This window comes from Chrysochloris asiatica, unplaced genomic scaffold (assembly GCF_000296735.1).
Source record: "Chrysochloris asiatica unplaced genomic scaffold, ChrAsi1.0 scaffold00050, whole genome shotgun sequence".
NCBI classification, from domain to species: Eukaryota; Metazoa; Chordata; class Mammalia; order Afrosoricida; family Chrysochloridae; genus Chrysochloris; species Chrysochloris asiatica.
Window position 1 is genome coordinate 4,008,035 of NW_006408568.1, and position 11,680 is coordinate 4,019,714.

At 41.9% G+C, this 11,680-nt stretch overlaps 1 protein-coding gene across 1 annotated transcript in view; it reads right to left on the reverse strand.

Moving 5' to 3' along the window:
• Positions 1-7,194: 7,194 nt before the first annotated feature.
• Positions 7,195-11,680, reverse strand: part of RAD51AP1 (RAD51 associated protein 1) — a 24,193-nt gene continuing 19,707 nt past the window's right edge. The window contains 2 exon segments of the mRNA XM_006878252.1: positions 7,195-7,331; positions 9,506-9,655. Coding sequence (XP_006878314.1) covers positions 7,195-7,331; positions 9,506-9,655 — 287 coding nt within the window.

Here is an 11,680-nt window from a genome sequence, read left to right on the forward strand (position 1 = left end):
CTTAGCTGCTCCTCTGCATGCTAAGGAGCTTCAAAAAGTTTGTGGAAAATGGAATTCAAAGGTAATGGAATTTTCCCACCGACTTTTCAAAGCCCTGTCTTATGTTTGGTGTTCAATAGATGTTTATTCAAAGACCAAATTATATTGAGTAAAATAATGCGCCAAACTGCAAAGCCGTTTGAACTGCAAGGTCAGCGGTTCAAGCTCACCAGCTGCTCCTTGGAAACTCTATACAGGGTCGCTATGGGTCAGAATCAATTTGATGGCACTTAACAACAACAACAACACTGATTTTTATAGGAGTCTTGGTATGGCACTATAGGATAAGCACTGGACCACAGGGACAGTTTGTATTACAAACAAGGTCAGAGGTTCAAATTCACCAGCCACTCTATGGAAACTCTATACAGGGTCCCTATGAGTCATAACCACTTGACAGCACAAAGCAACAACTGATCCCTATCATCCTCTGCAGAACAACAATGCAAATCTACCCTCACTACTGTTGAGAACAGTGGCCGTATTTCCTTCCCCTGAATCTACTGATCTCTAGGTGTCATGCGTTATGCCCAGAATTCAGGGTCCCCAAAGACCACCCCGGAGCCGTGTACCGATGCAAATACATAAGGGTTGTTTAATCAAGCTCGAGCCAGGTCTCTAACCTTATCCGACATTTCGGAATAGGGAAAGAGCCCCAAATTCATTGTCTGCAGGGTTTTTATAGAATTTTCAAACAGCTCAGGTTTCTCAGCTTTACAATCTTTGGATTGGTTAACAATTGACAAACTATGAGATGTTACAGTTTAATTGGTCAGGACTGGTGGTCTTTGTTCTTAGGCTAGGGTAAAGGAAAACATCTGGCCTCTGGCCTTGAGCTGCCTGGCTATTTATACATATATCATATTCTTGGAGCTAGAGTACATGTTCAGGCTAATGTACAGAATGGAGATTGACCTTGCCTCTGGAGGGAACTAATAACTGAGGCCTTGTCTATTTAAAATGCTTTCCTGAGCCTGACTAGAGTTTAGTCAAGCAGTTTCTAGGTAGGCAAAATCAGGCAAAATCAGTTTGGTCCTTACACATGTAGTTTTGCTTTGTTTTGGTTTGCTTTCAAACTCCTACTTCTATGATACCACATGCAAACACAATGGGAAGACAGCATTGTGGTTGTCACTATTTTCTAGAGTTTATTTTATTCTATTTATGGTCTCTCTTACAGTGGCTACAGTTTTTATAGACTCAATGCTAAACCAGGCAGTAAGACCTTCTTATCCCTTGATCTGGTAACTATATTTCTACTAATGCAGTCAAGCTGTCACATTTGATTGGGAGTTGGCTAAGACCAGTTCTCCCAACCCTGGGCCCTCCACAGTTTGCACTCTGGCATATTTGCTGACAAGAATGTTGAGTTGGAGAGGGCCAAAGACGGGAAACTCTGGCATACTGCTAAAGACTCGCTTCAGGTTTACCTCTGTCTGCTAGATAAGGTCTAAAACTGAAGGAAACTACCAAGTTAATTCATAGAACCAGTTAGCCATAGTTTTCGAACTGGTTTGAAAAGCATTTTGAACTCCTGGATTTTACATCGCTACCTGGTGTGGTGCTCTAGGAGGCAGTTCAAACTCACTAGCTGCTCCTCTGAAACCCTATACAGAGTCACAATGAGTCAGAATTGACTAGACAGCACTTAACAATAACTACAAATAGGTGATTAAATTCAAGTGATGCAGACTACAAAGGACATTTATATCTGTCGTTTCCACATTTTGAACTTTTCCACTCTTACTTGTTGTTAAAGTGTCATAGAATCTGTACCAATTCATCTATTCCCTGAGAGGATTTCTGAGGAGTAGTTGGTGGGTTTATACCACCAATCTTGTAGCTAGCTGTCCAATTTTTATTCACACCAGGATTCCATTTCCATTCTTAAAGGGCCTCCTCTTTTTGCTAAATCTCTATTTAAGCCTGGACAGTGAAAGGTCCAATTAAGATTGGAGTCTATGTGGAAGGGTCACAAATTACTTAAACCTTGAATGGGTTGGTGGACATTTTCAACATAGCAAATACCACAAGTTAACCACAGCATTTAAAAGCTTCTCAAAATTTGTATAGTTCAACCCCATTTTAAGGAGCAATTTGCTGCTGTTGGGAATTACCCCAAGTAGGAGCCAGTACCATCTGGGAGTAAAGTGTAACTCTGAGTGTTCTGGTCCCCTGTTATACCTTAATATGCTCTTGTGTCAAGGGACTGGTCTCTGGTTGACGGCAGAGGCATACAGGAATATGGGCTGAGTCAGAATGTTCTTAATATCACCCAGATCAGCCAGAGAGTGAAGGTAGCCCCGCCTCTGACAACCAATACAAGTAGTGAAGAAAGCGATTTAGCTAGTCTTGTTTTCAGTTGTTGGAGACAGGGCTGGAAGCATTCCTTCAGGGTAGGTTTTATGAATCCCCTAAAATCCATCTCTCCCCACTTCGCGTTCAGGGGCATTTTATCATGAACAGAAAAGTCTATTGATGTTGAATTTCTGAGGATGCCGTTGTTCAGAACAAGATCTAAAATTGTACTTTCCTTTACTCTACACCCACACTCCGTCCCTTTTCCTCCTCAAGCCCGTGTCTGCATTCATACACCTCATTCACACACACACACACACATTGTCCCACAAATTCCCTCTACTTTTCTTCATTCATACACCTTTCATTCTTCTCCTTTCTCCCCTCTTCACACTCCCACCTCAGTGCCCAGACACCCCTTCCCCTTGAAGGGCTGGGTCAGACCAGCAAGTGAATTTAGACTTGCCCCTCCCGCCTTCCTGGCCTTACTTTGTTCCGGTGGGAGTGGGAGGTGGGAGGAGCTGCATCGGACTAGCACCAGCTGCCCCCGGCCGGCCTGTGCAGGGAGCTAGGATCTGCTGTAACAGGGGAAGTACTGCAGGTGGAGGGCCACACCCTCCTTCCGTCGCTATAGAAACTATGCCCGGCCTTTTTGTGACTCCGAAGCTGAAGGGGCTTAGACTCTGGTCCGGTCCCCAATCCCCTTCACATCAGCGGAAAGAACCTATCTCCTGAGCTCAGCCCGAATCCCCCGCCCGCAGTGGGACGGGAGAAATGTGGCATTCGGAAGACCCACTGCTGGGCGTCGCTCGTGGGGAACTCAAATCCTTGTGATCGAGTCCCCTCCCCCCGAACAAAAAACAAAAACACATCTTCCTCCCTAATCCCTAGGTCCTGAGGATAGAGTTTAGAGTAGACTGAGCAGACCAAACATCTGAGATTATCCCTCTCCTCTTCAAGAGAAGTATGGGGTTGTCAGAGGAGCACCCAACAAAGGTTCTGGATGTAATTTATTCTGATGTAATTTATTAAAGTGAGCACTTTTGGGTTCCTACTCTGAAACGAGGTGACGGCATGCAGATAAAGGAAAGTTAAAAATGAATGACAGCAGCTTGGTCAGCAGAAACTCATTGTTAGTCTAAGAAAGAACAGACATTCAATAAAGCTTTTTGAAAGAACTGATATTTGAGTCTTCGAGAGCAAGTAGGAGCAAGTCTGGCAGTGAACACACCCTCATGGCTCAACTTTCAGCCAGAGACAGGCCTATAATGTGACCAGTAACAAGAGGGAGGAATGCACCCCTTAGAACAGTCAACCAAAGGAGATCAAAAGGGCAGTCGTGGCCCTGAGATAAAGCTCAGAAGGCAGAAAAACATAGGAAAGGTGGCATGGAAATGGGAAATCAGCGTCACAAAATAAAATGTGTATGAACTGAATGGGAAACCAATCTGTTTTGTAAACTTTCATCAAAACCACAATAAAAAGAAAAAAAAAAACAACAGAATTTTTAAAAAATAGGAGCTAGTCATGTAAAGGCAAGTATGAACCTATATGAAAGCCCAAACACCCCCACTACAAAAAGAACACAAAACACACCCATACCAGTTGTCAGAGACTCAATTCAGTTTGTCAAGCCAGGTATTTCAGGAATAGATTACCAGCCCTTTCTTCCGACCAGCCTCTGGGTGAACCTGAACCACCAACCTTTCATTTAGTAGGCCAGCACTTAATCGTCTCTATCACCATCACATCGGTTCCAACTCATAGTAAGCCTGTATAGGGCTTCTGAGGCTATAAGCCACTATGGGAACGGAAAGCCTCATCTTTCTTCCAAGGAGTGCTTGGTGAATTCTAACAGCTGACCTTGTAGTTAGCAGTCCAATGTGTAATCCACTATGCCACGGATATGAAGCCCCAGGGCCATGGAAAAGGAGAGCACCCTTAGGAGCAGGCATTCAGTTTGTTCCGGCTAGGTACATGGCAGTATCCAACTAAAGAAGCAGACAGGGGCCAGCCAGATTTTGAAGCAGCTTGTGAATTAAAGGGGTTAAGGTGTACATTTGAGGATTTTTAGCAGAGAGGTGTTCATGTTCAATTTTATTTTAAAAACTTCACTCTGGCAATAATTACATGGAGGGCAGTCTAGAGTAGGTTAGGATGCCTGTTAGTAGTAAGTGATGATGTCTTAGAGTAAAAGAAAACAGGTGGAAGGAAGGAATAGTTTGGAAAAAGACAAGAGTTTGGTGTTTGGATGTAAGGGGTGAGAGAGCAGAGAGACGAAGTTCCAGGCCTTAGATATCTGGGGTGATTGTTGGATCATTTATTAACAGAAAATATAGAAGGGAAAAGGTTGGGGATAGGGAGCATATTGTTGAATTTAGTGATTGATTTACTACATCAAACTGTCAATGCACCAGGTAACAGGTCTGTGTCAAGAGCAAGGTTTGAGCTACAGATCCTGACTCGGCACACAGGTTTATCACTGGAGGTTAGTCATCCAAGCTCTTTAAAAAAAGAAAGTAGGGGTGGGGGGGGTGGCAGGGCAGGTACCAAGGGGACAAAAAAGGAACAAAAATGTACTGTGGTGGAAGTATCTACAGGGAACACTAAATACTAGAGATAATACAGAGCAGGGAGGAACATGGGGAGAAAATTGCACTAGAATGGCCTCACATGAGCCAAGGAAATAAGTGTTTTACGCAGAGTATGATAAACAGGTTCGGTAAAACTAGATGAGACAACAGTACAATGGATTTAGCAACATAAAAGTAATTAGTGGTTTCAGCTTTTATGACCAGTTTTAAAACATACTTTTAGCTAATTTACAAATAGAAATTATTATGATTACCATGGAGAAAACAAGATTATCAAGTTGGCGTTAGATGATTCATCAATGATATCAGTATTCAACTGAGGAGGCTCTTGGCAAATGTTTATTGTTGAACTGCACCAACACCCTGATATTATAATTATATAACTGGCAAATGGTTTTAAAAGGAATGTAGTGGTGTATGAGCGGAGTCCTGGTGTGGCGCTGTGAGCTAATGCATCAGACTGCAAAGTCGTTTGAACTGCAAGGTCGGTGGTTCAAGCTCACCAGGTGCTCCTTTGAAACCCTGTACAGGGTCGCTATGGGTAGGAATGGACTCGACGGCACTTAACCACAACAAAGTTGTGTATGAAAGTATAGAATATTCACTACTCCTTGCTGTTGACTTGATTCTGACTCAGAGTGCCCCTCACAGATATTGCATAATGGTCCACATGGGGTTCCAAGGTTGTAAATGTTTACAGAAGCCAATTGCTATATCTTTTATACTTAGAATGGCTGGTGGATTTGAACTCGTCTTCTGGTTAGCAGCAGAGTTGCCTTAAACAGCTCCTTCAATGTTGTTGTTGTTAAGTGCCTTCGAGTCGATTCCTACTGATAGCCACCCTTTATAGGGTTTCCAAGGAATGGCTGGTGAGCTTGAACCAAGGACCTTGTAGTACAGCGCATTAACCCACAACGTCACACCAGGACTCCAACTAACTCCTTAAAACAATACATTTTTGTTGTTGTTAAGTGCCTTTGACTCTGACTCAGAGCAAACCCTGTTCATGGTTTCTAAGGAACAGCTGCAGGGTTTGAACCAACAACTTTGTGGTTAGCAATCCAGTGCTTATCTTACAGTGCCACACTAGGACTCCCAAAACATAAGAAAAAAATGTACAGGAGGAATTTTGTATCGGAGCAAATGCTCTCTATAATCATACTTATTTTCATATTAACAATTGTTTCCATAAACCAAGAACTAAGCTATGTATTGGTTGGTGGTGGTGGTTGTGTGCCATGGAGTTGGTTCTCACTCATAGCGACCCCGCAAATCTTTACAGGAACAGAAAGTCTCATCTTTCTCCTGTGGAACAGCTGGTAGTTTCGAACTGCTGACTTGAGGTTAGCAGCCCGATTAATCATTTTTAAGTGGTTAACATGGTTTGAAATTTTTTTTTAATAAAAAATGATCAGAATCTGGTTGAAATTCAACATGAAATATCCACGACTATTTTTATTCACAGTAAATTCATACCTCAGTTTCCTAAAAAGCAACATTACCGAATATAACAGGGATGACTAAAGCACTGCTTAAGACACAGCTGCTCATTTATGTTTACAACAAAAAGGCTAAAATTCTTTGAAAAGCTCTCATTTTCTCCTGAACTGTAGACCATTAAAGACAGATGGATGCTGTGGTGTTTCGGAAAGAGGAGCACCTTGAGCCTTTTTACTTTGATTAAAGATTTTGACAAAGAAGCCTTCATAAAACATCATGAAATTCTACTTATTATACAATCAGCTTCTACTTCTAAGTATAGGGTGTATGCCATAGTGCAGCTACCATTTTAATGTGTAAAATTAATTTTGAATTCTTACTATAAATATAATTGGCTGCAATATGAAGCAGAAGCATCTTGGCAATAAAACCGATAAGGTGGCTTAAGCGGCTTCTATCATTCTAGAGACGTCTCTTGAAGGAAATGGAAATGGCTTCTTTCACCAGATAAACTGAACCGTTCAACTGCCTCTACATCAAAGTGACCATCGCTTAATGACAGTGACTTATACTTAAGGGAATAATACAACATGCTATTCAGACAGAAATGAAATTAGAATATAATCCTTATAAATTTATTATTGAAGTCTTGAAGCATTTTTCAGAGAACATCATCACAAAATGGGCAGCGGTCATTTATGTGACATGTTCAATGAGTCCTTTATGTTACAATCCCGTCCTCAAGTAATAACACAACCTAAATACAAACACAGAATTGTGATTTGCTACATCAAAAGTTTCTTTGCTACCACCCACATCACACTCAGCTACTAGCTGCAGCTGGATGTAAAGGTTTAACTCGTGCTAATCTGGACAAGCCCAGGCGAAGACTCTGACTTGGAGACTTAACAGATACCACTGGCAGTGGGCTGCTCTTGCTGCTGCTACTTCTGGATTCCGCTGAAAGAAAACAGGACGCTGATGTTAGAAATCCCTTAAAGATTCATATGTAAAACAGAAGAAGCAGAAGACATAATGAATGCTGTTCTGCTCTCCAGAGTTTATCAAACTATAGACTAGATCAGCAGAAGGAGTCCTGAAGAGCAGAAAGGAAGGCCTATTTCCAAAACACCCCCTTAAAGTCACGGTAATGACAATAAAACATCAACAGTGAAAGCTGAAAGAGGAAGGGGAAGCAAATAACATTTGTTGTAAAAGAGTAAGGAAATGCAATTATAATTTTCAGGTCATTTGGGAATGGGCTGTCTTTGTTATGTTAATGAGACACGATTAGTATAGGGTGTGTCTTAAATCCATCTTTTTCAATATATAAATCGGGCAGGGCAGTGGGCAGTGTTTCCTTCTGCTGATAGGGTCACTATGATACCAACTGGATGGCACGTAACAACAACAACCTAAATTGCAAGCTGTAGTCCCAGTGTAGTGCTGTAGGATAAACCCTGAATCCCAAGGTCGGTTTAAACTCCAAGGTCAGCAGTTCAAGCTCACCAGTCGCCCCTTGGAAATCCTATACAGGTTCTCTGTGGGTCAGAATTGTCTCCAGTGCACTTAACAATAAATTAGCAAGCAGAGACAGGAAGATTGATGCTAAACCACATCAAGATCACCAGGGAGTCCAAGAACACTGGGCATTATGGATACTAAAGAGTCATGGACCTTCACCCAGAGCTGTCAGAGAGAAAACCTCCCCTGAAGGTGGCACCCTGAATTTGGACTTCTAGCTTCCTAAATTGTGAGGAGTCTTGGTGTGGTGCTGTAGGATAAACACTCAATTTCAAGGTCGGCTTAAACATCAAGGTGGGTAGATCAAACTCATCAGTCTGTCCTTTGGAGCCCTATACAGGGTCGCTATGGGTCAGAACCGACTTGATGGCACTTAACCACAAATTGTGAGCAAATACATTTGTTTGTTGAAGCCATCCACTTGTGGTGTTTCTGTTCTAGCAGTACTAGATAACGAAGACACTAGATCAAAGGATGAGTTTATTTTTCTGTCTCCTGCCAAGCTTTTCTCTAAAAGAATGATATACGTACCTATGACAATAATGATGCCTGCTACTCCACAACCCAGACAGCACTGGGAATTAAGTAATCCTGCATTCCCACAGCCCAGGTCTAACTCCACCTATTAATTAACTTATTACCATTAGGGGAGTAACCACTACAGACCAACCAATAAAATGCTTCCAAGAAGCAAAAACTGGGGTGATTTGGAAGGGCTTAGAAAATAGAAGACAAATGAAGACACATCAGGAACAGGAAACTGGATAGAGGCTCTGGCAGAAGAAAACCTACCACATGCTTTGCTGCTGTTTTCAGGTACAGTGGTCAGTTCTGACTCATAGTGACCCTGTATAGGGTTTCCAAGGAGTGATTGGTGGGTTTGAACTGCTGACCTTGTGCAAGTTCGCAGTCCAGTGCTAATCCTACAGTGCCACACCAGGGGACCAAAAAAAGGATCCATTTTACTACAGAAGAGGGCTCATGTAGTTGGAAGTGGGAAAGTAGAGGTAGGAAGACTGAAGAAACCAGCAATAGTTACGTATGAAACAAACAGGATCTAGATTAGGGTTTTAGTAAAGCCAAGAGAGGTAAGTCAGGAAGTCCTTGGAAATCAGTGAGACTGGGTTGTGGAACAAGAGAAAACAGAGTGTGAGCCAGAAGTTGAGTTTGCTCAATGCTAGAATCCCCAGGTACAGGGCCTGCGGCTTCAGACTGGTGGAGGCTAACAGATTCTGGCCAAACGGATTAAGTTGCCAGATTATATCTCAGAAATCTTAAAATGGTTTTGTCCTTTGACTTGGTAATTCTAGTACTAGGAATTTATTCTAAGAAAATAATCAGAGATGTGGTCACAGATTTCTTTAAAAAAAAAAAAAAAAAAAGGATTGTTATGCCTATTGCAACCTTATTTGTAACACCGAAAAAACCATGAACAGCCCAGATGCCTAATATTACAGAATAGTGAAGTACATGAGGAATAAATGTGAAATTCTTGATGTGAGGAATATGTAATAATATGGGATGCTCAGAGGTAACATTTATACCTAGGAACACAATCCATCAGTAGGAACTTTCCAAGCCCCTGTCCTTGATCAATAAATATACCATACCTGGTGGCACCCACTTAGGTCTCCTGCTTTCAGCTGAAGGGCTGCATATCTGGAGTGGTTTCCTAGTGGCCTCTGAAGAGAGAGACACCTTCTTTGGTGTGGGCTGAGGTTCTAATTTGATGGCCACAGGAGCAGAGTCTACTGAAGCCACTTATTTGAAAAAAAATAAACAGGAAAAAATGCATCACATTGGGAGACAAAGTTTAAACCTAACATGTATGTGTAAAAATGATAGTTACATAATCTTACAAAGATATTTAGAAGACAGTACCATAGACTGGAAAAATTCTTATTATTCAACAAACATTTATTGAATGCCCGACAGTACCACAGACTGGAAAAATTCTTATTATTCAACAAACATTTATTGAATGCCCAACAACAACCATCTTTTGTGAACACTGATATGCTAGGCAGTGTGGTAAGCACATCACATACATGACCTTTAGCCCTTACAGGTCTTAGCTATTCTAGTGTCAGATGAAGAAACAGAAAGGGTAAGCAATCTGCCTGTGGTTAGAGAGTGAGTATAAGAACCATGATCAGACACCAGGCTCCATACTTGCAACCCAATACAGTAGAGTTGTACACACTAGTGACAAACTAGATCAGGATCCTGCTCCCAAGCAATTTATGGTCCAGTCACTAGATTCTAGTGGAAAGGAAAGAAAGGTCAAGAAAAGTGTATAAAGCAGTGTGTCTGGTAGCGTAGTGGTTACAAATCGGGCTACAAATCTCAAGGTCAGCAGTTCGAAACTACCAGTTGTTCCACAGCAGAAAGAGGAGGCTTTCTGCTCCCGTAAAGATTTACAGTCTCAGAAACCCTGTACAGGGAGGGTTGCTATGAGTCGGAACCGACTCTACAGCACTTAGCAACAACAACAAGGGATATGGCAGACTCCAGAGGAATGAACAGTAGGCATTCATCTGCAGGAAGCGGCTGTGGAGGGCATGGCCTGAGTCGAATCAAGGCTGAAGTGTAAAGATGAGGATGAGGGCAGTTTTCTAGGCAGAGGGATTAGAGGGTGCAAAGACAGGCAAGGCAGCAAGCTCCAGGACCAGCCACTGGTTCCGACTGGCTGGAGGTGGAACCTCAAGGGGAGGAAATTGAAAGTAACAGACAGGTGGGACCATTTCTGAAGAGTTAGCTATTACTTTTCCTCAGGAGTAACCTGTGTTTCAAAAGCATCTTTCAGATGGCAGTAGATGGCAAGTAGATGACTTAGAAGGCTGCTATTGTGATCCAGGTGGGAAAGGATAAAGGGCTGGACAAAGGTGGAAAATGAAGGGAAAGTATCATATTGGATGTGGTGGGTGATGAAGACAATCCATGATTTTCAAGTTGTGCTTCTGTGCACTCTGCTTGATGGAGCCGTTTACCAAGAGAATGGACATAAGAACAGGAGTAGGTTTGGGTTCTGGTTTTTGTTGGGTGGGGAGGAATGAGCAAGATAGGAAACCTAGGGAGAATAGAATAGAAATTCACTCCAGATAATGTTTGCTTTTGCTTTGAGATACCTAAAATGTATTCCAATGCAAATGAAAATGAACATTTCCACTATCTCCTCTTCCTAATGTTAGCATTTGTATCCTTAGGTTAGCACTGTCCAGCGGAAATTTCTGTAATGATGCAGCTTTATATCTGCTACTGCTCAATACACTTGCCACTAGCCACATTAGCGACTGAGCACTTGAAATATGACTCGTGAGTTTTTAATTTTTACTTTAATTAAAGTTATCAATGTAAATAAAATATAGCCACAATATATTATTGTCGTTAAGTGCCCTAGCGACCCTGTATACAGTTTCTAAGGAGTGGCTGGATGATTTGAATTGCCGACCTTGCGGTTAGCAGTTCAGTGCTTATCCTATGTTGTTTTTGTTGTTGTTAAGTGCTGTCGAGTCAGTTCCGACCCATAGTGACCCTTTATAGGGTGTCTAAGGAACAGCTGGTGAGCTTGAACTGCCGACCTTGCAGTTCAAACAGCTTTGCAGTCTGGCGCATTAACCCACAGCGCCACACCAGGACTATTGGAATTATGTGTGACAACTGAAAGACTCAAAGGCTACCCTATAAATTATTAATGGTATGAGAAATATAATCCATTTTTCATAATTCCTTATCCTACTACTTAATTGTTGTTTTACTTCTAATATTATGTATGTATATAATAT